Here is a 23598-nt window from a genome sequence, read left to right on the forward strand (position 1 = left end):
TAATTTTTCTATCATCTAAATTGTCTTCATTCTTAATTTTTTTTGGGATATTAGTATTGCATATATATTAATACTATACTATGAACATCATGATGGATAGTTTTATTTCAGTTTTACTTGTCATCTTAAGAGATGTAGCGTATTTCCATTTTGTTTTAAAATTTGTATTTATTTTAAGAGAAATAATTTACATGAAGTTATTATGTAATTATTTTTCAATTTTTAATATTATTACAAGCATGTATCATTTATCAGTATATACTTAATTAACATATATAATATATAGTTTATATTAATTTACTAAAACCAAGTTGTTGTGAATTGTAAATATATATATATATATATATGTTAGGTTTTGGTCTCACTTATATTGGTACAATTGAATCATTTCCTATATGATTTTAATGTATGACTTCATCAATCATCTCAAAAGAGCGTTTTTAATTTTCGATTAATCATCTCGGATCATATTTATCTTTATAACTAAATCTAAATAATATGTTAGTTTTCTTGAGTTTTTGGACAGTGGAAAGACTATTAAGAGAACTAAGAAAGCTATAAAACAATAATTGAAGGAAAAATTTTAAACTTTTTGTACAAGTTTGGAAAGATATGTATTTAAAAGAATATTTTTATAATATAAACTATTAAATAATCAATTTATTTAATAACTTATTAAACTCTTTTAAAAATATATAATTATATTTTGTTATATTAATTTCAAACTCACGCAATGCATGGGACATTAACTTGTTACACAATAAGATAATATTTTTGTTGTTATTTTAGTGTCATTGGCTTTATATATACAAGATCGAAAAGTGAATTAAGCGTTCTTATTTCACAACTGTAGTTGGTCGAGTTTCTTAGTACCTTCACCAATGTGTATATTTTGCTAACGACATCATTTGCTTTCTCCATGAGCTTCGGTTATAAACTAAACTGTCAAAATCAATATGGGTTTCACTTTAGATTTTAGCCAATGTTAACATTGTCTAAGTTAACACTGTCTCTCCTAGTCTTATATGGTAAGAAATGTAATTCAAGTGGCAAATAAATTAGTTAATTACCAAACCATTTGAATCTCGATTTGTTTCTACGGAGATCATCATATTTGAAATTGTTCCACAAATTGAGAGATCATATAAATTCAATATTTGAATGGGCTTACGAAGAATAAAAAGGGAGAAAGCCTTTTAACTAAATAGGCCCATTAAGGTTGTTAACAGTTTCCAAAAATCCCACATCGCTCGGGTAAAAAGAAGAAGCTGTGTTTATATATTGATAGAGTAGAGTAAATGATTGTCCCTTCGGGGACATCCGATAAAATTGGAACGATACAGAGAAGATTAGCATGGCCCCTGCGCAAGGATGACACGCACAAATCGAGAAATGGTCCAAATTTTTTTTTCCAAAAATTTTCCAGAACGATCTCTTCTTCCTTCATCTATTTTTCGAACGTTACTGGTGGTATAAGAGGGGATCTGCAATGAACTTGTTATAACAACCTAAGACAATTTTGTCGGTTCGTTGTTGCAGAGTTCAGATGGTCGGAGAGATTCTCTGTTTCTCCAGATTACGGCGATACCAATTCGTTTTGTTAACCAGATTCCGGGTACGAAATGTATTGAGCGTGATTCCGGTTAGGTTATCGGTTTAGTAAACCAACGGGTCCGATCTTTGTCATTACCTTTTAGTTTTACTATGGTTGGTCAGAGGGTTTCTGGATAAGTAATGCCGTGTGTGTTTGTAAGAGAATCTAGACTTTTTGACTATCCATGAAAGTACAAAAGCTATCATTTTGTTGAAGAAGATGATGATGAGAAGGCAATGGGGTTAGTGGTGAAAGTGTAAGAATCATGTTACAAGAGTAGAACAAACCATCAACGTTTTGATATTTTGTATAACTCTAAAATTGTTGCAATTACACTAAGAACATAGTCTTTCTCTTCGGTATCTTATATTCTTATTGGCTTCAGAGAAGCAAATTTAGCATACAAAACTGTGAGCGTTCCATTTCTTATTTTCTCAACTGTTGTTCCAGTCTCTCAATGGCTGCGCCAACACCACTCGTGACCTCGCCGTGGTGGCTTGTGTCCTCGTTATTGCCTTCGTTTGCTTTCTGCATAAGCTTCACTTGTAACCACCCTGTAGAATCAATGTTGTTTTCACTTTTAGTTCTAGCCAACTTTCCAATACATACTCCTGGATGCTTCTCTATCATTCTCTAATATGGTACTAACTTGTAAGACATATTTATGCAAGAGGCAAAGTGATTACCAAGAGGGAAGCAGACTGTGGCTCCAAGAACTGAACCAAGCAACACATTCCGCGCACGCCAAGCAAGAGACCCCGGCACTGCCATATTTGATTAGAGATAAACGATACGTTAGAGACACAAAAAGTTAGCATCTTCTTAAATCTAATAAGCCACAACTCCAAAAAAAGAGGATGCAAAGAGTGTGGGATGTATCAGTACTAATTAGTCCAAATACTGCAGCAGTAGCAGAACCAGCTCCAACGACATTGAAAACATCATGGACTCCTCGCGTCTCAGCTAAAAAGTTTTGTAGACTGAAGAAAGACGCAGTGAACATCCCAAGACGCATCCCTCCAATGAGAGAACCACGAGTTACTCGGATGAATCTTTTCTCCATAGCATCTCGCATCAACCTGTGTTGTTCACGCTTATCCTGTGTACTACCCATCTTCAACATCACTTCTGCATCTTTACTCTGTTTCAAACCACAAGCACCGATATTATAGCATGGGAGATAAAATTCAGCTAAAAAGCCTTAACCTTTTGATATCTTATGAGCTCAGTTCAGTTACTAATACTAGTATACACAAAGATAGTGGAATCTCAGATCGTCTAAACCTATCTAGTGCCTGAAAAGTAACCAACTTTAATCTGAAAAATGGAATGCAGACATACCACAGAAGCAGAAGCTTCTTTGCTGCCTCCATAAAGCAATCCTGCAAAGACCCCAACAACAGTTGCTGTTCCCCAGTTTGGATTCCCAGCTAATCTTGAAGAATTCTGTTTCATATAACACAACAAGTTAACCTATGAACCACTTTAAAAACCGTAACTTTCCATAATGACAATCAGAACAACAAATTCAAAATCCGGGATTTTGTCAATGCGTAAAATCGAAAATAAATGCAATTTCAAGTAAGTGATCCCAATTCGTATGATCCTAATCAATGCATTGATAAAACCCTAAACCCGTAGTAAGAGAGAGAGAGAGAGCAAAAGAATCTCACGCCTGGGATGGGTTCTTCAGATTTTTCTACCGCTTCCATTGATCTAACGGTGTCGAGTCGCCACAGTAAACGAGAAAGATGAAGTTCGAATCTCCCCCTCCGCCGTAATCGTTTTCTCGATCAGTCCTTCTAAAGGTAGAAGACGACCAGAACGTTTTCATTAATCTTCGGCGATCAAATTTTAACCGATAATTTTTTTCTAAACCGACCAAATCTCTCTTAACCGGTCGATTAGACCAATTCTTTGTTTTTTGTTTTAACTCCCAAACGACGTCGTTACCTACTTCCTTGCGCCTTGTTCTTCTCTGTTTTGTTTTAGCCGCCGGGAAAAAAAGAGTTGGCCATGGACGCAGCACATTGCTATCTCGAAGGAAACGCCGACGCTGTAGAGTTCTGTCCTCACGAGCCTTACTCAAACTTGCTTGCAGCTTCTACTTACACACTCCAAGAAGGAGATTCTCCCTCTCGATCTGGGTCTGTGTATCTATTTGACGTCGGAGATGGGGAAGATGTTGGTTTGAATCTTCTTCAGAAGATTGACACCGCCGGAGTTTTCGATATCCGGTGGAGTCGTGACAACGATGGCGGCGGAAACGTGTCGCTTGCTCAAGCTGATGCTGATGGATGCTTGAGAGTTTACAAGATTGATGACGCTGAAGTTAAAGGTAATGTTTTTAAAATCTTGTAAGCTCATTAGAGTAGATGAACATGGTAACTTAGGTCAAAACTTCTTCTTTTGATGCTGCTGATGAGTATTGAGTAGTCTATTGAAACAAGATTGAAGCTTTTAATGTGCATTTAAGTTCTGTTTTGTTAGCTTGTTTGTGATATGAGTAAAGTTTTATCCTTTGAAACAGGTTACTCTCTGAGAGAAGTCGCTGGTGAAAAGATAAGCTCATCAATGTGTCTTTGTTTGGATTGGAATCAATCATCAACATCAATCGTAGTTGGTTTATCAGATGGCTCTGCTTCAGTTGTTTCATTCACTGATTCTAATCTAGAAACAGTCCAAGAATGGAAAGGGCATGACTTTGAGGTTTGGACGGCCACATTTGATCTCAACAATGCTAATTTGGTCTATACTGGATCAGATGATTGCAAGTTCAGCTGTTGGGATATCAGAGATAATCCAGCGGACAATCGTGTTTTTCAGAATTCCAAAGTTCATACAATGGGTGTTTGCTGTATTTCTCCAAGTCCAAGTGATCCTTACTCTATATTCACTGGAAGCTATGATGAAATGCTTAGAGTGTGGGACACGAGGTCTGTTACTAGACCTGTGAACGAAACATCGTTGTCTCTAGGTGGAGGAGTGTGGAGAATCAAGCATCATCNGATATTAATATTTAGTTATTGCATTTTTGTAACTCTTATATAATTTATGTAACTACTAGGACAATGAAATATGAATTGATATTAAGATTAGTGCAACAACTACTATCCAATTAAATAATAGATTCATGATATGATCATAACTACAATTTTCCCAATAAATAGCAAGATACACATCTCACTAGCTTTCATATCTCAAATCTCATAATTTTGTATATAAATTCTAAAATTTTCAGTATTAAACTAAACATTGTCGTAGCTTATTTTAATATACATATATGTAGCATGTGCTATTATGTTAATAAAACTTCACTATGATATATATATGGAGGATATAATATGATATATATGTGTATGATATTTTTGTTTAAAAATATGATGAAATATTTAATTTTTCTATCATCTAAATTGTCTTCATTCTTAATTTTTTTTGGGATATTAGTATTGCATATATATTAATACTATACTATGAACATCATGATGGATAGTTTTATTTCAGTTTTACTTGTCATCTTAAGAGATGTAGCGTATTTCCATTTTGTTTTAAAATTTGTATTTATTTTAAGAGAAATAATTTACATGAAGTTATTATGTAATTATTTTTCAATTTTTAATATTATTACAAGCATGTATCATTTATCAGTATATACTTAATTAACATATATAATATATAGTTTATATTAATTTACTAAAACCAAGTTGTTGTGAATTGTAAATATATATATATATATATATGTTAGGTTTTGGTCTCACTTATATTGGTACAATTGAATCATTTCCTATATGATTTTAATGTATGACTTCATCAATCATCTCAAAAGAGCGTTTTTAATTTTCGATTAATCATCTCGGATCATATTTATCTTTATAACTAAATCTAAATAATATGTTAGTTTTCTTGAGTTTTTGGACAGTGGAAAGACTATTAAGAGAACTAAGAAAGCTATAAAACAATAATTGAAGGAAAAATTTTAAACTTTTTGTACAAGTTTGGAAAGATATGTATTTAAAAGAATATTTTTATAATATAAACTATTAAATAATCAATTTATTTAATAACTTATTAAACTCTTTTAAAAATATATAATTATATTTTGTTATATTAATTTCAAACTCACGCAATGCATGGGACATTAACTTGTTACACAATAAGATAATATTTTTGTTGTTATTTTAGTGTCATTGGCTTTATATATACAAGATCGAAAAGTGAATTAAGCGTTCTTATTTCACAACTGTAGTTGGTCGAGTTTCTTAGTACCTTCACCAATGTGTATATTTTGCTAACGACATCATTTGCTTTCTCCATGAGCTTCGGTTATAAACTAAACTGTCAAAATCAATATGGGTTTCACTTTAGATTTTAGCCAATGTTAACATTGTCTAAGTTAACACTGTCTCTCCTAGTCTTATATGGTAAGAAATGTAATTCAAGTGGCAAATAAATTAGTTAATTACCAAACCATTTGAATCTCGATTTGTTTCTACGGAGATCATCATATTTGAAATTGTTCCACAAATTGAGAGATCATATAAATTCAATATTTGAATGGGCTTACGAAGAATAAAAAGGGAGAAAGCCTTTTAACTAAATAGGCCCATTAAGGTTGTTAACAGTTTCCAAAAATCCCACATCGCTCGGGTAAAAAGAAGAAGCTGTGTTTATATATTGATAGAGTAGAGTAAATGATTGTCCCTTCGGGGACATCCGATAAAATTGGAACGATACAGAGAAGATTAGCATGGCCCCTGCGCAAGGATGACACGCACAAATCGAGAAATGGTCCAAATTTTTTTTTCCAAAAATTTTCCAGAACGATCTCTTCTTCCTTCATCTATTTTTCGAACGTTACTGGTGGTATAAGAGGGGATCTGCAATGAACTTGTTATAACAACCTAAGACAATTTTGTCGGTTCGTTGTTGCAGAGTTCAGATGGTCGGAGAGATTCTCTGTTTCTCCAGATTACGGCGATACCAATTCGTTTTGTTAACCAGATTCCGGGTACGAAATGTATTGAGCGTGATTCCGGTTAGGTTATCGGTTTAGTAAACCAACGGGTCCGATCTTTGTCATTACCTTTTAGTTTTACTATGGTTGGTCAGAGGGTTTCTGGATAAGTAATGCCGTGTGTGTTTGTAAGAGAATCTAGACTTTTTGACTATCCATGAAAGTACAAAAGCTATCATTTTGTTGAAGAAGATGATGATGAGAAGGCAATGGGGTTAGTGGTGAAAGTGTAAGAATCATGTTACAAGAGTAGAACAAACCATCAACGTTTTGATATTTTGTATAACTCTAAAATTGTTGCAATTACACTAAGAACATAGTCTTTCTCTTCGGTATCTTATATTCTTATTGGCTTCAGAGAAGCAAATTTAGCATACAAAACTGTGAGCGTTCCATTTCTTATTTTCTCAACTGTTGTTCCAGTCTCTCAATGGCTGCGCCAACACCACTCGTGACCTCGCCGTGGTGGCTTGTGTCCTCGTTATTGCCTTCGTTTGCTTTCTGCATAAGCTTCACTTGTAACCACCCTGTAGAATCAATGTTGTTTTCACTTTTAGTTCTAGCCAACTTTCCAATACATACTCCTGGATGCTTCTCTATCATTCTCTAATATGGTACTAACTTGTAAGACATATTTATGCAAGAGGCAAAGTGATTACCAAGAGGGAAGCAGACTGTGGCTCCAAGAACTGAACCAAGCAACACATTCCGCGCACGCCAAGCAAGAGACCCCGGCACTGCCATATTTGATTAGAGATAAACGATACGTTAGAGACACAAAAAGTTAGCATCTTCTTAAATCTAATAAGCCACAACTCCAAAAAAAGAGGATGCAAAGAGTGTGGGATGTATCAGTACTAATTAGTCCAAATACTGCAGCAGTAGCAGAACCAGCTCCAACGACATTGAAAACATCATGGACTCCTCGCGTCTCAGCTAAAAAGTTTTGTAGACTGAAGAAAGACGCAGTGAACATCCCAAGACGCATCCCTCCAATGAGAGAACCACGAGTTACTCGGATGAATCTTTTCTCCATAGCATCTCGCATCAACCTGTGTTGTTCACGCTTATCCTGTGTACTACCCATCTTCAACATCACTTCTGCATCTTTACTCTGTTTCAAACCACAAGCACCGATATTATAGCATGGGAGATAAAATTCAGCTAAAAAGCCTTAACCTTTTGATATCTTATGAGCTCAGTTCAGTTACTAATACTAGTATACACAAAGATAGTGGAATCTCAGATCGTCTAAACCTATCTAGTGCCTGAAAAGTAACCAACTTTAATCTGAAAAATGGAATGCAGACATACCACAGAAGCAGAAGCTTCTTTGCTGCCTCCATAAAGCAATCCTGCAAAGACCCCAACAACAGTTGCTGTTCCCCAGTTTGGATTCCCAGCTAATCTTGAAGAATTCTGTTTCATATAACACAACAAGTTAACCTATGAACCACTTTAAAAACCGTAACTTTCCATAATGACAATCAGAACAACAAATTCAAAATCCGGGATTTTGTCAATGCGTAAAATCGAAAATAAATGCAATTTCAAGTAAGTGATCCCAATTCGTATGATCCTAATCAATGCATTGATAAAACCCTAAACCCGTAGTAAGAGAGAGAGAGAGAGCAAAAGAATCTCACGCCTGGGATGGGTTCTTCAGATTTTTCTACCGCTTCCATTGATCTAACGGTGTCGAGTCGCCACAGTAAACGAGAAAGATGAAGTTCGAATCTCCCCCTCCGCCGTAATCGTTTTCTCGATCAGTCCTTCTAAAGGTAGAAGACGACCAGAACGTTTTCATTAATCTTCGGCGATCAAATTTTAACCGATAATTTTTTTCTAAACCGACCAAATCTCTCTTAACCGGTCGATTAGACCAATTCTTTGTTTTTTGTTTTAACTCCCAAACGACGTCGTTACCTACTTCCTTGCGCCTTGTTCTTCTCTGTTTTGTTTTAGCCGCCGGGAAAAAAAGAGTTGGCCATGGACGCAGCACATTGCTATCTCGAAGGAAACGCCGACGCTGTAGAGTTCTGTCCTCACGAGCCTTACTCAAACTTGCTTGCAGCTTCTACTTACACACTCCAAGAAGGAGATTCTCCCTCTCGATCTGGGTCTGTGTATCTATTTGACGTCGGAGATGGGGAAGATGTTGGTTTGAATCTTCTTCAGAAGATTGACACCGCCGGAGTTTTCGATATCCGGTGGAGTCGTGACAACGATGGCGGCGGAAACGTGTCGCTTGCTCAAGCTGATGCTGATGGATGCTTGAGAGTTTACAAGATTGATGACGCTGAAGTTAAAGGTAATGTTTTTAAAATCTTGTAAGCTCATTAGAGTAGATGAACATGGTAACTTAGGTCAAAACTTCTTCTTTTGATGCTGCTGATGAGTATTGAGTAGTCTATTGAAACAAGATTGAAGCTTTTAATGTGCATTTAAGTTCTGTTTTGTTAGCTTGTTTGTGATATGAGTAAAGTTTTATCCTTTGAAACAGGTTACTCTCTGAGAGAAGTCGCTGGTGAAAAGATAAGCTCATCAATGTGTCTTTGTTTGGATTGGAATCAATCATCAACATCAATCGTAGTTGGTTTATCAGATGGCTCTGCTTCAGTTGTTTCATTCACTGATTCTAATCTAGAAACAGTCCAAGAATGGAAAGGGCATGACTTTGAGGTTTGGACGGCCACATTTGATCTCAACAATGCTAATTTGGTCTATACTGGATCAGATGATTGCAAGTTCAGCTGTTGGGATATCAGAGATAATCCAGCGGACAATCGTGTTTTTCAGAATTCCAAAGTTCATACAATGGGTGTTTGCTGTATTTCTCCAAGTCCAAGTGATCCTTACTCTATATTCACTGGAAGCTATGATGAAATGCTTAGAGTGTGGGACACGAGGTCTGTTACTAGACCTGTGAACGAAACATCGTTGTCTCTAGGTGGAGGAGTGTGGAGAATCAAGCATCATCCATCTCTGAGCGGTGTTGTGTTGGCTGCTTGTATGCACAACGGTTTTGCTGTAGCCAAGGTTAGTGATGGGAAAGGTGAAGTGTTGGAGAGTTATAACAAGCATGATTCTCTTGCTTATGGAGCAGATTGGTGTAGAGGGAAAGATCAGAAGCAAAGCGTTGTGGCAACTTGTTCGTTCTATGATCGGCTTCTTCGGTTATGGATGCCAGAAAACTGCATTTGAGCTCTGAAGTTTGAATATTAACATTGCTATTGTTTGATTGTTGTTGCCTAGATTGTCGAATTTCAAATTACTATGTTTTCAAGTCATGATTGGATTTGGTTAAATCAGCACATAGTCCTTAATTTACGTAGTTGAATACAGAAGCAAAATTTTTGCTATAACAACTCCGGTCCAGTGGTTCAGCAAAGGAGAGTAGAACAGTGTTAACTCAAATCTTTTTTCCATTAATCTAGCCAAACCTTGGGATGTTTTGTGTAAACAGAGTTAACAAAGAGAAAGGATATTTCTTTTATTTGGGTTAAGTGACAATACATTTCCATGATCTAATAACATACACTGGTTTGAGCGGTTACATCAAAGCTTGGAAGGGATATTGGAAAGAGCACCAGCTTCAGTAAGGAGAGGCACAAGCTTGCCTTGCTTGTAAGTCTCCATCACTTCTGCAAAAAACAGAGCAACCACAAAATGACCAGTGTAATTTTTCAGGTTTGATTTTCGACCATAGTCTAAATTAAGGTGCAGAGACAGAGAGGTTGTTCAAAATTTTATCTTACTATCGCTTCCACCGATATGTTTTCCTTTGATGAAGACGCTTGGAACAGTACTCTGGCCAGTCCACTCTGACAAAGCTGATTGGATCTTACTTCCATCGCCTGCTTTTGATGTTATTGTATAAAACAGAGTTAAACAAGGACAAGGATCCTTCTTTAATTTGATTACATCACACATACGTTTCTCATGATTTAAAACATGACATTCGGAGCAACATATCCATGCTCCGACAGAGAGGTTGTCTAAAATGTTTTCTACTATCGCTTCCACCGATATGTTTTCCACTGATATGGAGAAAATTAGATAAGAAAATTCGGAGCTAAAGCTGAGTAGACATGTAGTCAGTGCAAATCGATTAGGGAAAGTGAACATAAAGCTATTTGGCAGAGTAGCAAAAGTGAGGAGGAGTCACATGATGTATGGCTGTAATGGAAAAGTTTACATACCTTGTTTTGCATTTCCTCCCGGATGGTCTCCAACCGTGGCTTCATCAGTTGCATATGATCATAGAATAGACTACTGAAGGATGCAGCATACGGCAGAAAAAAGAGGGAACCAAGTATAAATGCCACAAAATATAAGTTTAAGTTCATAGACTTATCCTTTTACCTGAGTATGTAAACACACAAGCAAGACAAAAAATGTAATGGTTGAAGAACTTACAGCTTCTGTTGCCATTCATAGAATTCGTACAGCCATTCGATCAGGATAAAAAGGGTTCAAGATCCTCCATTCGCTCTCCACATCTTACCAGTTTAATCGGTTTCTCCGATACCTATTGACACCCAATCAAACGTTAATAAAGTAACTTTCTATGACATAACTGATCAAAGAAGAAGAACACAAACCTCCTTGACACTCAAAGCAGCACCACCACCTCTTGAATCACCATAAAGCGGGACGAGAAAGTCAACAAGTTTTATTATGATAGGAAAGAAAAACACACACGATTTTGCTCTGTCCAGTCATGCTAGACTCATCAAGGGCAAGGGAATGGCCAGATATTAGCACTCGATGCGCAAGAACCTAAACATAAATTTTAATTTCGATTAGACACATGGACGACAACATAATGAAAAGAAGAGAACAGATCACCTACCTGATTTCCAATGTTGAGAGGTATGACATCACCAACCACATGTCATAGATTGAAATATCCACTGACTACAAGGAAGTGTAGCTTAGATACTTCTCCTCCACCCATCAATTTGNAAGAGGGAAGCAGACTGTGGCTCCAAGAACTGAACCAAGCAACACATTCCGCGCACGCCAAGCAAGAGACCCCGGCACTGCCATATTTGATTAGAGATAAACGATACGTTAGAGACACAAAAAGTTAGCATCTTCTTAAATCTAATAAGCCACAACTCCAAAAAAAGAGGATGCAAAGAGTGTGGGATGTATCAGTACTAATTAGTCCAAATACTGCAGCAGTAGCAGAACCAGCTCCAACGACATTGAAAACATCATGGACTCCTCGCGTCTCAGCTAAAAAGTTTTGTAGACTGAAGAAAGACGCAGTGAACATCCCAAGACGCATCCCTCCAATGAGAGAACCACGAGTTACTCGGATGAATCTTTTCTCCATAGCATCTCGCATCAACCTGTGTTGTTCACGCTTATCCTGTGTACTACCCATCTTCAACATCACTTCTGCATCTTTACTCTGTTTCAAACCACAAGCACCGATATTATAGCATGGGAGATAAAATTCAGCTAAAAAGCCTTAACCTTTTGATATCTTATGAGCTCAGTTCAGTTACTAATACTAGTATACACAAAGATAGTGGAATCTCAGATCGTCTAAACCTATCTAGTGCCTGAAAAGTAACCAACTTTAATCTGAAAAATGGAATGCAGACATACCACAGAAGCAGAAGCTTCTTTGCTGCCTCCATAAAGCAATCCTGCAAAGACCCCAACAACAGTTGCTGTTCCCCAGTTTGGATTCCCAGCTAATCTTGAAGAATTCTGTTTCATATAACACAACAAGTTAACCTATGAACCACTTTAAAAACCGTAACTTTCCATAATGACAATCAGAACAACAAATTCAAAATCCGGGATTTTGTCAATGCGTAAAATCGAAAATAAATGCAATTTCAAGTAAGTGATCCCAATTCGTATGATCCTAATCAATGCATTGATAAAACCCTAAACCCGTAGTAAGAGAGAGAGAGAGAGCAAAAGAATCTCACGCCTGGGATGGGTTCTTCAGATTTTTCTACCGCTTCCATTGATCTAACGGTGTCGAGTCGCCACAGTAAACGAGAAAGATGAAGTTCGAATCTCCCCCTCCGCCGTAATCGTTTTCTCGATCAGTCCTTCTAAAGGTAGAAGACGACCAGAACGTTTTCATTAATCTTCGGCGATCAAATTTTAACCGATAATTTTTTTCTAAACCGACCAAATCTCTCTTAACCGGTCGATTAGACCAATTCTTTGTTTTTTGTTTTAACTCCCAAACGACGTCGTTACCTACTTCCTTGCGCCTTGTTCTTCTCTGTTTTGTTTTAGCCGCCGGGAAAAAAAGAGTTGGCCATGGACGCAGCACATTGCTATCTCGAAGGAAACGCCGACGCTGTAGAGTTCTGTCCTCACGAGCCTTACTCAAACTTGCTTGCAGCTTCTACTTACACACTCCAAGAAGGAGATTCTCCCTCTCGATCTGGGTCTGTGTATCTATTTGACGTCGGAGATGGGGAAGATGTTGGTTTGAATCTTCTTCAGAAGATTGACACCGCCGGAGTTTTCGATATCCGGTGGAGTCGTGACAACGATGGCGGCGGAAACGTGTCGCTTGCTCAAGCTGATGCTGATGGATGCTTGAGAGTTTACAAGATTGATGACGCTGAAGTTAAAGGTAATGTTTTTAAAATCTTGTAAGCTCATTAGAGTAGATGAACATGGTAACTTAGGTCAAAACTTCTTCTTTTGATGCTGCTGATGAGTATTGAGTAGTCTATTGAAACAAGATTGAAGCTTTTAATGTGCATTTAAGTTCTGTTTTGTTAGCTTGTTTGTGATATGAGTAAAGTTTTATCCTTTGAAACAGGTTACTCTCTGAGAGAAGTCGCTGGTGAAAAGATAAGCTCATCAATGTGTCTTTGTTTGGATTGGAATCAATCATCAACATCAATCGTAGTTGGTTTATCAGATGGCTCTGCTTCAGTTGTTTCATTCACTGATTCTAATCTAGAAACAGTCCAAGAATGGAAAGGGCATGACTTTGAGGTTTGGACGGCCACATTTGATCTCAACAATGCTAATTTGGTCTATACTGGATCAGATGATTGCAAGTTCAGCTGTTGGGATATCAGAGATAATCCAGCGGACAATCGTGTTTTTCAGAATTCCAAAGTTCATACAATGGGTGTTTGCTGTATTTCTCCAAGTCCAAGTGATCCTTACTCTATATTCACTGGAAGCTATGATGAAATGCTTAGAGTGTGGGACACGAGGTCTGTTACTAGACCTGTGAACGAAACATCGTTGTCTCTAGGTGGAGGAGTGTGGAGAATCAAGCATCATCCATCTCTGAGCGGTGTTGTGTTGGCTGCTTGTATGCACAACGGTTTTGCTGTAGCCAAGGTTAGTGATGGGAAAGGTGAAGTGTTGGAGAGTTATAACAAGCATGATTCTCTTGCTTATGGAGCAGATTGGTGTAGAGGGAAAGATCAGAAGCAAAGCGTTGTGGCAACTTGTTCGTTCTATGATCGGCTTCTTCGGTTATGGATGCCAGAAAACTGCATTTGAGCTCTGAAGTTTGAATATTAACATTGCTATTGTTTGATTGTTGTTGCCTAGATTGTCGAATTTCAAATTACTATGTTTTCAAGTCATGATTGGATTTGGTTAAATCAGCACATAGTCCTTAATTTACGTAGTTGAATACAGAAGCAAAATTTTTGCTATAACAACTCCGGTCCAGTGGTTCAGCAAAGGAGAGTAGAACAGTGTTAACTCAAATCTTTTTTCCATTAATCTAGCCAAACCTTGGGATGTTTTGTGTAAACAGAGTTAACAAAGAGAAAGGATATTTCTTTTATTTGGGTTAAGTGACAATACATTTCCATGATCTAATAACATACACTGGTTTGAGCGGTTACATCAAAGCTTGGAAGGGATATTGGAAAGAGCACCAGCTTCAGTAAGGAGAGGCACAAGCTTGCCTTGCTTGTAAGTCTCCATCACTTCTGCAAAAAACAGAGCAACCACAAAATGACCAGTGTAATTTTTCAGGTTTGATTTTCGACCATAGTCTAAATTAAGGTGCAGAGACAGAGAGGTTGTTCAAAATTTTATCTTACTATCGCTTCCACCGATATGTTTTCCTTTGATGAAGACGCTTGGAACAGTACTCTGGCCAGTCCACTCTGACAAAGCTGATTGGATCTTACTTCCATCGCCTGCTTTTGATGTTATTGTATAAAACAGAGTTAAACAAGGACAAGGATCCTTCTTTAATTTGATTACATCACACATACGTTTCTCATGATTTAAAACATGACATTCGGAGCAACATATCCATGCTCCGACAGAGAGGTTGTCTAAAATGTTTTCTACTATCGCTTCCACCGATATGTTTTCCACTGATATGGAGAAAATTAGATAAGAAAATTCGGAGCTAAAGCTGAGTAGACATGTAGTCAGTGCAAATCGATTAGGGAAAGTGAACATAAAGCTATTTGGCAGAGTAGCAAAAGTGAGGAGGAGTCACATGATGTATGGCTGTAATGGAAAAGTTTACATACCTTGTTTTGCATTTCCTCCCGGATGGTCTCCAACCGTGGCTTCATCAGTTGCATATGATCATAGAATAGACTACTGAAGGATGCAGCATACGGCAGAAAAAAGAGGGAACCAAGTATAAATGCCACAAAATATAAGTTTAAGTTCATAGACTTATCCTTTTACCTGAGTATGTAAACACACAAGCAAGACAAAAAATGTAATGGTTGAAGAACTTACAGCTTCTGTTGCCATTCATAGAATTCGTACAGCCATTCGATCAGGATAAAAAGGGTTCAAGATCCTCCATTCGCTCTCCACATCTTACCAGTTTAATCGGTTTCTCCGATACCTATTGACACCCAATCAAACGTTAATAAAGTAACTTTCTATGACATAACTGATCAAAGAAGAAGAACACAAACCTCCTTGACACTCAAAGCAGCACCACCACCTCTTGAATCACCATAAAGCGGGACGAGAAAGTCAACAAGTTTTATTATGATAGGAAAGAAAAACACACACGATTTTGCTCTGTCCAGTCATGCTAGACTCATCAAGGGCAAGGGAATGGCCAGATATTAGCACTCGATGCGCAAGAACCTAAACATAAATTTTAATTTCGATTAGACACATGGACGACAACATAATGAAAAGAAGAGAACAGATCACCTACCTGATTTCCAATGTTGAGAGGTATGACATCACCAACCACATGTCATAGATTGAAATATCCACTGACTACAAGGAAGTGTAGCTTAGATACTTCTCCTCCACCCATCAATTTGACTTGCTCATCATGTACAATCTGCAACATATCCATGATAAGCCACACGTTAGTACTATTGAAAAGGGATCTGTATGAGAACATGAACATGATTTTAGTATCTTCATATGTAGAACAAACAAACTGAGAAATAATAACTCAACAAGAAGAAATGGATAGAGAATTAACCAAGCCCCAAGCACAGCCATATGATACCTCTCGGGAGATTTGAAACNTACCCATCTTCAACATCACTTCTGCATCTTTACTCTGTTTCAAACCACAAGCACCGATATTATAGCATGGGAGATAAAATTCAGCTAAAAAGCCTTAACCTTTTGATATCTTATGAGCTCAGTTCAGTTACTAATACTAGTATACACAAAGATAGTGGAATCTCAGATCGTCTAAACCTATCTAGTGCCTGAAAAGTAACCAACTTTAATCTGAAAAATGGAATGCAGACATACCACAGAAGCAGAAGCTTCTTTGCTGCCTCCATAAAGCAATCCTGCAAAGACCCCAACAACAGTTGCTGTTCCCCAGTTTGGATTCCCAGCTAATCTTGAAGAATTCTGTTTCATATAACACAACAAGTTAACCTATGAACCACTTTAAAAACCGTAACTTTCCATAATGACAATCAGAACAACAAATTCAAAATCCGGGATTTTGTCAATGCGTAAAATCGAAAATAAATGCAATTTCAAGTAAGTGATCCCAATTCGTATGATCCTAATCAATGCATTGATAAAACCCTAAACCCGTAGTAAGAGAGAGAGAGAGAGCAAAAGAATCTCACGCCTGGGATGGGTTCTTCAGATTTTTCTACCGCTTCCATTGATCTAACGGTGTCGAGTCGCCACAGTAAACGAGAAAGATGAAGTTCGAATCTCCCCCTCCGCCGTAATCGTTTTCTCGATCAGTCCTTCTAAAGGTAGAAGACGACCAGAACGTTTTCATTAATCTTCGGCGATCAAATTTTAACCGATAATTTTTTTCTAAACCGACCAAATCTCTCTTAACCGGTCGATTAGACCAATTCTTTGTTTTTTGTTTTAACTCCCAAACGACGTCGTTACCTACTTCCTTGCGCCTTGTTCTTCTCTGTTTTGTTTTAGCCGCCGGGAAAAAAAGAGTTGGCCATGGACGCAGCACATTGCTATCTCGAAGGAAACGCCGACGCTGTAGAGTTCTGTCCTCACGAGCCTTACTCAAACTTGCTTGCAGCTTCTACTTACACACTCCAAGAAGGAGATTCTCCCTCTCGATCTGGGTCTGTGTATCTATTTGACGTCGGAGATGGGGAAGATGTTGGTTTGAATCTTCTTCAGAAGATTGACACCGCCGGAGTTTTCGATATCCGGTGGAGTCGTGACAACGATGGCGGCGGAAACGTGTCGCTTGCTCAAGCTGATGCTGATGGATGCTTGAGAGTTTACAAGATTGATGACGCTGAAGTTAAAGGTAATGTTTTTAAAATCTTGTAAGCTCATTAGAGTAGATGAACATGGTAACTTAGGTCAAAACTTCTTCTTTTGATGCTGCTGATGAGTATTGAGTAGTCTATTGAAACAAGATTGAAGCTTTTAATGTGCATTTAAGTTCTGTTTTGTTAGCTTGTTTGTGATATGAGTAAAGTTTTATCCTTTGAAACAGGTTACTCTCTGAGAGAAGTCGCTGGTGAAAAGATAAGCTCATCAATGTGTCTTTGTTTGGATTGGAATCAATCATCAACATCAATCGTAGTTGGTTTATCAGATGGCTCTGCTTCAGTTGTTTCATTCACTGATTCTAATCTAGAAACAGTCCAAGAATGGAAAGGGCATGACTTTGAGGTTTGGACGGCCACATTTGATCTCAACAATGCTAATTTGGTCTATACTGGATCAGATGATTGCAAGTTCAGCTGTTGGGATATCAGAGATAATCCAGCGGACAATCGTGTTTTTCAGAATTCCAAAGTTCATACAATGGGTGTTTGCTGTATTTCTCCAAGTCCAAGTGATCCTTACTCTATATTCACTGGAAGCTATGATGAAATGCTTAGAGTGTGGGACACGAGGTCTGTTACTAGACCTGTGAACGAAACATCGTTGTCTCTAGGTGGAGGAGTGTGGAGAATCAAGCATCATCCATCTCTGAGCGGTGTTGTGTTGGCTGCTTGTATGCACAACGGTTTTGCTGTAGCCAAGGTTAGTGATGGGAAAGGTGAAGTGTTGGAGAGTTATAACAAGCATGATTCTCTTGCTTATGGAGCAGATTGGTGTAGAGGGAAAGATCAGAAGCAAAGCGTTGTGGCAACTTGTTCGTTCTATGATCGGCTTCTTCGGTTATGGATGCCAGAAAACTGCATTTGAGCTCTGAAGTTTGAATATTAACATTGCTATTGTTTGATTGTTGTTGCCTAGATTGTCGAATTTCAAATTACTATGTTTTCAAGTCATGATTGGATTTGGTTAAATCAGCACATAGTCCTTAATTTACGTAGTTGAATACAGAAGCAAAATTTTTGCTATAACAACTCCGGTCCAGTGGTTCAGCAAAGGAGAGTAGAACAGTGTTAACTCAAATCTTTTTTCCATTAATCTAGCCAAACCTTGGGATGTTTTGTGTAAACAGAGTTAACAAAGAGAAAGGATATTTCTTTTATTTGGGTTAAGTGACAATACATTTCCATGATCTAATAACATACACTGGTTTGAGCGGTTACATCAAAGCTTGGAAGGGATATTGGAAAGAGCACCAGCTTCAGTAAGGAGAGGCACAAGCTTGCCTTGCTTGTAAGTCTCCATCACTTCTGCAAAAAACAGAGCAACCACAAAATGACCAGTGTAATTTTTCAGGTTTGATTTTCGACCATAGTCTAAATTAAGGTGCAGAGACAGAGAGGTTGTTCAAAATTTTATCTTACTATCGCTTCCACCGATATGTTTTCCTTTGATGAAGACGCTTGGAACAGTACTCTGGCCAGTCCACTCTGACAAAGCTGATTGGATCTTACTTCCATCGCCTGCTTTTGATGTTATTGTATAAAACAGAGTTAAACAAGGACAAGGATCCTTCTTTAATTTGATTACATCACACATACGTTTCTCATGATTTAAAACATGACATTCGGAGCAACATATCCATGCTCCGACAGAGAGGTTGTCTAAAATGTTTTCTACTATCGCTTCCACCGATATGTTTTCCACTGATATGGAGAAAATTAGATAAGAAAATTCGGAGCTAAAGCTGAGTAGACATGTAGTCAGTGCAAATCGATTAGGGAAAGTGAACATAAAGCTATTTGGCAGAGTAGCAAAAGTGAGGAGGAGTCACATGATGTATGGCTGTAATGGAAAAGTTTACATACCTTGTTTTGCATTTCCTCCCGGATGGTCTCCAACCGTGGCTTCATCAGTTGCATATGATCATAGAATAGACTACTGAAGGATGCAGCATACGGCAGAAAAAAGAGGGAACCAAGTATAAATGCCACAAAATATAAGTTTAAGTTCATAGACTTATCCTTTTACCTGAGTATGTAAACACACAAGCAAGACAAAAAATGTAATGGTTGAAGAACTTACAGCTTCTGTTGCCATTCATAGAATTCGTACAGCCATTCGATCAGGATAAAAAGGGTTCAAGATCCTCCATTCGCTCTCCACATCTTACCAGTTTAATCGGTTTCTCCGATACCTATTGACACCCAATCAAACGTTAATAAAGTAACTTTCTATGACATAACTGATCAAAGAAGAAGAACACAAACCTCCTTGACACTCAAAGCAGCACCACCACCTCTTGAATCACCATAAAGCGGGACGAGAAAGTCAACAAGTTTTATTATGATAGGAAAGAAAAACACACACGATTTTGCTCTGTCCAGTCATGCTAGACTCATCAAGGGCAAGGGAATGGCCAGATATTAGCACTCGATGCGCAAGAACCTAAACATAAATTTTAATTTCGATTAGACACATGGACGACAACATAATGAAAAGAAGAGAACAGATCACCTACCTGATTTCCAATGTTGAGAGGTATGACATCACCAACCACATGTCATAGATTGAAATATCCACTGACTACAAGGAAGTGTAGCTTAGATACTTCTCCTCCACCCATCAATTTGACTTGCTCATCATGTACAATCTGCAACATATCCATGATAAGCCACACGTTAGTACTATTGAAAAGGGATCTGTATGAGAACATGAACATGATTTTAGTATCTTCATATGTAGAACAAACAAACTGAGAAATAATAACTCAACAAGAAGAAATGGATAGAGAATTAACCAAGCCCCAAGCACAGCCATATGATACCTCTCGGGAGATTTGAAACGGTTATGGAGACCAGATGCATGGGGGCACTGGGAGAAGCTGTCCACAAATATAAAGGCTGCAACATAGAACAGAGGAAAAATAAAAGTTAGAACTGAGACGGATACAAATATTGAAAGCACAAAGAACGGTTTTGGTAGGCAAGAGAATCCTAATTTAAGCTCAAGGGTAAAAACATATAGAAAGAGAGGAAAATAAAAAGCAAACCTTGGCCTTTGAGTTTGACTTTGGTATGCAAGCAGCGTCCTCAAGTCCACCAGTCAACTGAACAAACATATTGGCTCTTCACTTGGCTCCTTCTGTAATGTATCTTCCATAGCCAACAGTCTTCGATTTTACCCAGCCTAGTTAATGCAGGTCTGAGCAAGGAAGTGTAGCTTTCCTCCACCTATCAATTTGACTAGCTCATCAGGTACGATCTGCAACAAATCCATGATAAGCCACACGTTACTACTATTGAAACCATTATGCTAATGAAAAAATATGTGGAAGGACAAATGAGATGAAACAGAAACCAAAAATACCTTCACCAACTGCTGATCTGGTCTGACTTCACGAATGACTCTCATCCAAGGGCTAGATCACTAACACCTTCTAACAACAGGGAGACTCACTCGTTAGCAAAACTGCCAAGAGAATCCTAAATTGAGCTCAAGGGAACAAAAAAAAACAGATAAAAAAATCGAACCTTGGCCTTTTTGCTCTGGAAGCAGACTCCTTAACTCAGAGAAGCTGTATACTAAAGAAAACGCCAAATGTATGAATAAAACTAGATATATAGAGAAAGAGAGAGTAGAATAGAGCTAAATGCAACAGAAATTCAAACCTGCACACCGGTAAGTGGAACGTCACCCCTTGAAATAGCATCTACAACATTAACTATGAGGGCAGTGACGTGACATTGACTGTGAGCTGAAACAAAGCACATAACAGAGTTGTCAAACACAAATCTATGATTTCAAAACAAAGCACAAAACAGAGTTGTCACCAAATACAAACATATAGAAAGAATGTGTTACCTTACGTAAGGCGAGCATATGAGCAGCCTTTCTCGAGATATTTCCATACAAAGGGTATCTGTATAAAACATGACAACATACGAAAGGTTCTCTCCAATCAGAGGATCCACTTTACCTGCACTAATAAACATAACACCGGAAAGTAAAAAAAAAAAGCTCAGAGACCAAACACAACAGAAACTTTGGTAAGAAGCTTACCATACAATCTGAGAAGTAAAGAGAGACACACACAGACCAAAGCTTCGTAGTACTTGAGCAGGATGAGCACCAGATAGCTTGTCGGCATCTAGGGTAGCAAAAGGTAAGGAATGGTTCAATCTGCAAAGAGAAACCAAAACACAGGAAAGTAAGAAGCTATATTCAATGTGAAGAAGGGCTCGTCGTCTTTGTATTACTTCAAACAGATGGAACCAATACAATTAGGAAGATACTATATTCAATGTGAAGAATAATTAATACCGTACCTTGCTGTCCACTACGTACCTGAGAATTGCTGTTTTCACCCACTTTAATATTGAAAGGGTTCCCTCCATTGAGAGGATCCAAAAGCGTGTTATGATTGAGAGGATCCAATCCAATTTTCCCTGCACTAAAAACATACCAAAGGAAAGTTAAAAAGCTCAGAGACCAAACAAAAGAGAAACTTTAGTAACAAGCTTAAACATAACAAAGGAAAGTAAAAAAGCTCAGAGACCAAACACAAGAGCAACTTTAGTAACAAGCTTACCAAATTATAAAATTCAAAGTCTGAGAAGTAAAGACACACACAAGACCAGAGAGCTCTGTAGCCATAGCAGTTAGGATATCTTCACCAATCACCAATCCAAAAGCGTGTTAGATCCAAATCCACTTTCCCTGCACTATAAACATAACACACATGAAAGTAAAAATAAGCTCAGAGACCAAACACAAGAGCAACTATAGTGATAATAAGCTTACGGTAAGCTGCTTACCAAATTACAAAATTCAAAGTCTGACAAGTAAAGACACACACACACCAGAGAGCTCTGTAGTGCTTCAGGAGGAGCAGGATGAGCACCAGAGAGCTGGCTCGTCGGCATCTAGGGTAGCAAAAGGTAATTGGATGGTTCAATCTGCAAAAAGAAAACCAAACACACACAAAAAATTAAGTCAATATGGTTGGATTCTGATAAGATACATAACAAAAAAAAAAGAGTGTACAAGGGTGGATAATAATAACACAGAACATAAAAGGGAACCAGTTTTATGCTATTACTGTACGGCGAAGTAGTTCATCTTAGTATTGGTTCTGAATCTACTTCGTCGCTTCAAAAGAAAAAGAATAAAACCAATCATCAGAGATCAAAAAAAAGAAAAAAAGAAGAAGAAGCAAAAATTGGGAAGACAAACCGTGGGGGGAGGAGAAGAGAGAGAGAGAGAGACGAGTTGAATTGGTGGGTGAGGATTGAGGAAGCAAAAACAGAGTAGCAGACACCCAATGGAATCTCCAGCGGTAAACTAAATGGTTTAACAATCGTTACCTGCATCAAACACAAATCTATGATTTCAAAACAAAGCACAAAACAGAGTTGTCATCAAATACAAACATATAGGAAGAATGTGTTACCTTGGAGGTAAGGCGAGCATATGAGCTGTCTTGGTCGAGATATATCTCCATACAAGAGGTACCTGTAAGAACAAAAACATAGACCATAACTTTAGTTTCTTCGAATATAGAACAAAACTGCGAAAATAATAAACAAAATAAGAAGAAACCATTGGAGATTTGAAAGGGTTATGGAGACCAAATGCATCNAAACATCGTTGTCTCTAGGTGGAGGAGTGTGGAGAATCAAGCATCATCCATCTCTGAGCGGTGTTGTGTTGGCTGCTTGTATGCACAACGGTTTTGCTGTAGCCAAGGTTAGTGATGGGAAAGGTGAAGTGTTGGAGAGTTATAACAAGCATGATTCTCTTGCTTATGGAGCAGATTGGTGTAGAGGGAAAGATCAGAAGCAAAGCGTTGTGGCAACTTGTTCGTTCTATGATCGGCTTCTTCGGTTATGGATGCCAGAAAACTGCATTTGAGCTCTGAAGTTTGAATATTAACATTGCTATTGTTTGATTGTTGTTGCCTAGATTGTCGAATTTCAAATTACTATGTTTTCAAGTCATGATTGGATTTGGTTAAATCAGCACATAGTCCTTAATTTACGTAGTTGAATACAGAAGCAAAATTTTTGCTATAACAACTCCGGTCCAGTGGTTCAGCAAAGGAGAGTAGAACAGTGTTAACTCAAATCTTTTTTCCATTAATCTAGCCAAACCTTGGGATGTTTTGTGTAAACAGAGTTAACAAAGAGAAAGGATATTTCTTTTATTTGGGTTAAGTGACAATACATTTCCATGATCTAATAACATA

The 23598-nt window shown here is 37.8% G+C and overlaps 7 protein-coding genes and 6 long non-coding RNA genes across 15 annotated transcripts; 6 read left to right on the top strand and 7 right to left on the bottom strand.

Moving 5' to 3' along the window:
- LOC104740618 lies at positions 1291 to 1956 on the top strand. Its single transcript, XR_760200.2, has 2 exons — positions 1291 to 1395; positions 1540 to 1956. It is a non-coding gene; the product is annotated as an uncharacterized LOC104740618 (long non-coding RNA).
- Positions 1878 to 3421, bottom strand: LOC104740608. The gene is made up of 5 exons (XM_010461270.2): positions 3268 to 3421; positions 2936 to 3040; positions 2480 to 2735; positions 2281 to 2358; positions 1878 to 2148 (listed from the first exon to the last, which is right to left on the bottom strand). The coding sequence occupies exons 1-5, from the start codon at positions 3304 to 3306 to the stop codon at positions 2021 to 2023; spliced, it is 606 nt and encodes a 201-aa protein (XP_010459572.1). The 5' UTR covers positions 3307 to 3421; the 3' UTR covers positions 1878 to 2020.
- Positions 3569 to 23394, top strand: LOC104740689 (diphthine methyltransferase homolog). Its single transcript, XM_010461371.2, has 3 exons — positions 3569 to 3932; positions 4125 to 4571; positions 23011 to 23394. The coding sequence occupies exons 1-3, from the start codon at positions 3611 to 3613 to the stop codon at positions 23262 to 23264; spliced, it is 1023 nt and encodes a 340-aa protein (XP_010459673.1). The 5' UTR covers positions 3569 to 3610; the 3' UTR covers positions 23265 to 23394.
- On the top strand, positions 6278 to 6943 carry LOC104740684. Its single transcript, XR_760211.2, has 2 exons — positions 6278 to 6382; positions 6527 to 6943. It is a non-coding gene; the product is annotated as an uncharacterized LOC104740684 (long non-coding RNA).
- Positions 6955 to 8386, bottom strand: LOC104740674. The gene is made up of 5 exons (XM_010461354.2): positions 8255 to 8386; positions 7923 to 8027; positions 7467 to 7722; positions 7268 to 7345; positions 6955 to 7135 (listed from the first exon to the last, which is right to left on the bottom strand). The coding sequence occupies exons 1-5, from the start codon at positions 8291 to 8293 to the stop codon at positions 7008 to 7010; spliced, it is 606 nt and encodes a 201-aa protein (XP_010459656.1). The 5' UTR covers positions 8294 to 8386; the 3' UTR covers positions 6955 to 7007.
- Positions 8556 to 9942, top strand: LOC104740664 (diphthine methyltransferase homolog). Its single transcript, XM_019238187.1, has 2 exons — positions 8556 to 8919; positions 9112 to 9942. Exons 1-2 carry the CDS (start codon positions 8598 to 8600, stop codon positions 9810 to 9812), a joined length of 1023 nt encoding a protein of 340 aa, XP_019093732.1. The 5' UTR covers positions 8556 to 8597; the 3' UTR covers positions 9813 to 9942.
- On the bottom strand, positions 10084 to 11558 carry LOC104740659. Its single transcript, XR_760206.1, has 6 exons — positions 11464 to 11558; positions 11213 to 11390; positions 11028 to 11139; positions 10811 to 10883; positions 10367 to 10465; positions 10084 to 10252 (listed from the first exon to the last, which is right to left on the bottom strand). It is a non-coding gene; the product is annotated as an uncharacterized LOC104740659 (long non-coding RNA).
- Positions 11568 to 12715, bottom strand: LOC104746674. The gene is made up of 4 exons (XM_010468200.2): positions 12563 to 12715; positions 12231 to 12335; positions 11775 to 12030; positions 11568 to 11653 (listed from the first exon to the last, which is right to left on the bottom strand). The coding sequence occupies exons 1-4, from the start codon at positions 12599 to 12601 to the stop codon at positions 11568 to 11570; spliced, it is 486 nt and encodes a 161-aa protein (XP_010466502.1). The 5' UTR covers positions 12602 to 12715.
- Positions 12864 to 14250, top strand: LOC104740650 (diphthine methyltransferase homolog). The gene is made up of 2 exons (XM_019238194.1): positions 12864 to 13227; positions 13420 to 14250. Exons 1-2 carry the CDS (start codon positions 12906 to 12908, stop codon positions 14118 to 14120), a joined length of 1023 nt encoding a protein of 340 aa, XP_019093739.1. The 5' UTR covers positions 12864 to 12905; the 3' UTR covers positions 14121 to 14250.
- LOC104740641 lies at positions 14392 to 16096 on the bottom strand. Its single transcript, XR_760204.1, has 7 exons — positions 16078 to 16096; positions 15772 to 15903; positions 15521 to 15698; positions 15336 to 15447; positions 15119 to 15191; positions 14675 to 14773; positions 14392 to 14560 (listed from the first exon to the last, which is right to left on the bottom strand). It is a non-coding gene; the product is annotated as an uncharacterized LOC104740641 (long non-coding RNA).
- LOC104740636 lies at positions 16098 to 16818 on the bottom strand. Its single transcript, XR_760203.2, has 3 exons — positions 16664 to 16818; positions 16332 to 16436; positions 16098 to 16131 (listed from the first exon to the last, which is right to left on the bottom strand). It is a non-coding gene; the product is annotated as an uncharacterized LOC104740636 (long non-coding RNA).
- On the top strand, positions 16965 to 18351 carry LOC104740629 (diphthine methyltransferase homolog). The gene is made up of 2 exons (XM_019238191.1): positions 16965 to 17328; positions 17521 to 18351. Exons 1-2 carry the CDS (start codon positions 17007 to 17009, stop codon positions 18219 to 18221), a joined length of 1023 nt encoding a protein of 340 aa, XP_019093736.1. The 5' UTR covers positions 16965 to 17006; the 3' UTR covers positions 18222 to 18351.
- LOC104740623 lies at positions 18493 to 22991 on the bottom strand. 3 transcript variants are annotated; one of them, XR_002035949.1, is made up of 20 exons: positions 22953 to 22991; positions 22804 to 22865; positions 22587 to 22717; positions 22453 to 22502; positions 22169 to 22309; positions 21984 to 22075; positions 21680 to 21804; positions 21414 to 21533; positions 21216 to 21335; positions 21023 to 21108; positions 20885 to 20935; positions 20721 to 20780; positions 20404 to 20615; positions 20179 to 20254; positions 19873 to 20004; positions 19622 to 19799; positions 19437 to 19548; positions 19220 to 19292; positions 18776 to 18874; positions 18493 to 18661 (listed from the first exon to the last, which is right to left on the bottom strand). It is a non-coding gene; the product is annotated as an uncharacterized LOC104740623 (long non-coding RNA). The 3 variants fall into 3 exon arrangements; XR_002035947.1 differs by having other exon boundaries at positions 20721 to 20787; XR_760201.1 differs by having other exon boundaries at positions 20721 to 20790.

The sequence above is a fragment of the Camelina sativa genome, chromosome 2 (genome assembly GCF_000633955.1).
Source record: "Camelina sativa cultivar DH55 chromosome 2, Cs, whole genome shotgun sequence".
In the NCBI taxonomy this organism is placed as follows: Eukaryota; Viridiplantae; Streptophyta; class Magnoliopsida; order Brassicales; family Brassicaceae; genus Camelina; species Camelina sativa.

What these genes read in the sequence shown, in the direction of transcription:
- LOC104740608 (XM_010461270.2), bottom strand. Translation starts at nt 3,306, where the DNA reads ATGGAAGCGGTAGAAAAATCTGAAGAACCCATCCCAGGC. An exon ending in CTGAAGAACCCATCCCAGGC is followed by an intron (nt 3,041 to 3,267) that starts GTGAGATTCTTT and finishes TATATGAAACAG; the next exon opens with AATTCTTCAAGATTAGCTGG. An exon ending in CACAGTCTGCTTCCCTCTTG is followed by an intron (nt 2,149 to 2,280) that starts GTAATCACTTTG and finishes TTGATTCTACAG; the next exon opens with GGTGGTTACAAGTGAAGCTT.
- LOC104740689 (XM_010461371.2), top strand. Translation starts at nt 3,611, where the DNA reads ATGGACGCAGCACATTGCTATCTCGAAGGAAACGCCGACGCTGTAGAG. An exon ending in TGATGACGCTGAAGTTAAAG is followed by an intron (nt 3,933 to 4,124) that starts GTAATGTTTTTA and finishes CCTTTGAAACAG; the next exon opens with GTTACTCTCTGAGAGAAGTC. An exon ending in CGAAACATCGTTGTCTCTAG is followed by an intron (nt 4,572 to 23,010) that starts GTGGAGGAGTGT and finishes CGTTGTCTCTAG; the next exon opens with GTGGAGGAGTGTGGAGAATC.
- LOC104740674 (XM_010461354.2), bottom strand. Translation starts at nt 8,293, where the DNA reads ATGGAAGCGGTAGAAAAATCTGAAGAACCCATCCCAGGC. An exon ending in CTGAAGAACCCATCCCAGGC is followed by an intron (nt 8,028 to 8,254) that starts GTGAGATTCTTT and finishes TATATGAAACAG; the next exon opens with AATTCTTCAAGATTAGCTGG. An exon ending in TGCAGTATTTGGACTAATTA is followed by an intron (nt 7,346 to 7,466) that starts GTACTGATACAT and finishes CAAATATGGCAG; the next exon opens with TGCCGGGGTCTCTTGCTTGG.
- LOC104740664 (XM_019238187.1), top strand. Translation starts at nt 8,598, where the DNA reads ATGGACGCAGCACATTGCTATCTCGAAGGAAACGCCGACGCTGTAGAG. An exon ending in TGATGACGCTGAAGTTAAAG is followed by an intron (nt 8,920 to 9,111) that starts GTAATGTTTTTA and finishes CCTTTGAAACAG; the next exon opens with GTTACTCTCTGAGAGAAGTC.
- LOC104740650 (XM_019238194.1), top strand. Translation starts at nt 12,906, where the DNA reads ATGGACGCAGCACATTGCTATCTCGAAGGAAACGCCGACGCTGTAGAG. An exon ending in TGATGACGCTGAAGTTAAAG is followed by an intron (nt 13,228 to 13,419) that starts GTAATGTTTTTA and finishes CCTTTGAAACAG; the next exon opens with GTTACTCTCTGAGAGAAGTC.
- LOC104740629 (XM_019238191.1), top strand. Translation starts at nt 17,007, where the DNA reads ATGGACGCAGCACATTGCTATCTCGAAGGAAACGCCGACGCTGTAGAG. An exon ending in TGATGACGCTGAAGTTAAAG is followed by an intron (nt 17,329 to 17,520) that starts GTAATGTTTTTA and finishes CCTTTGAAACAG; the next exon opens with GTTACTCTCTGAGAGAAGTC.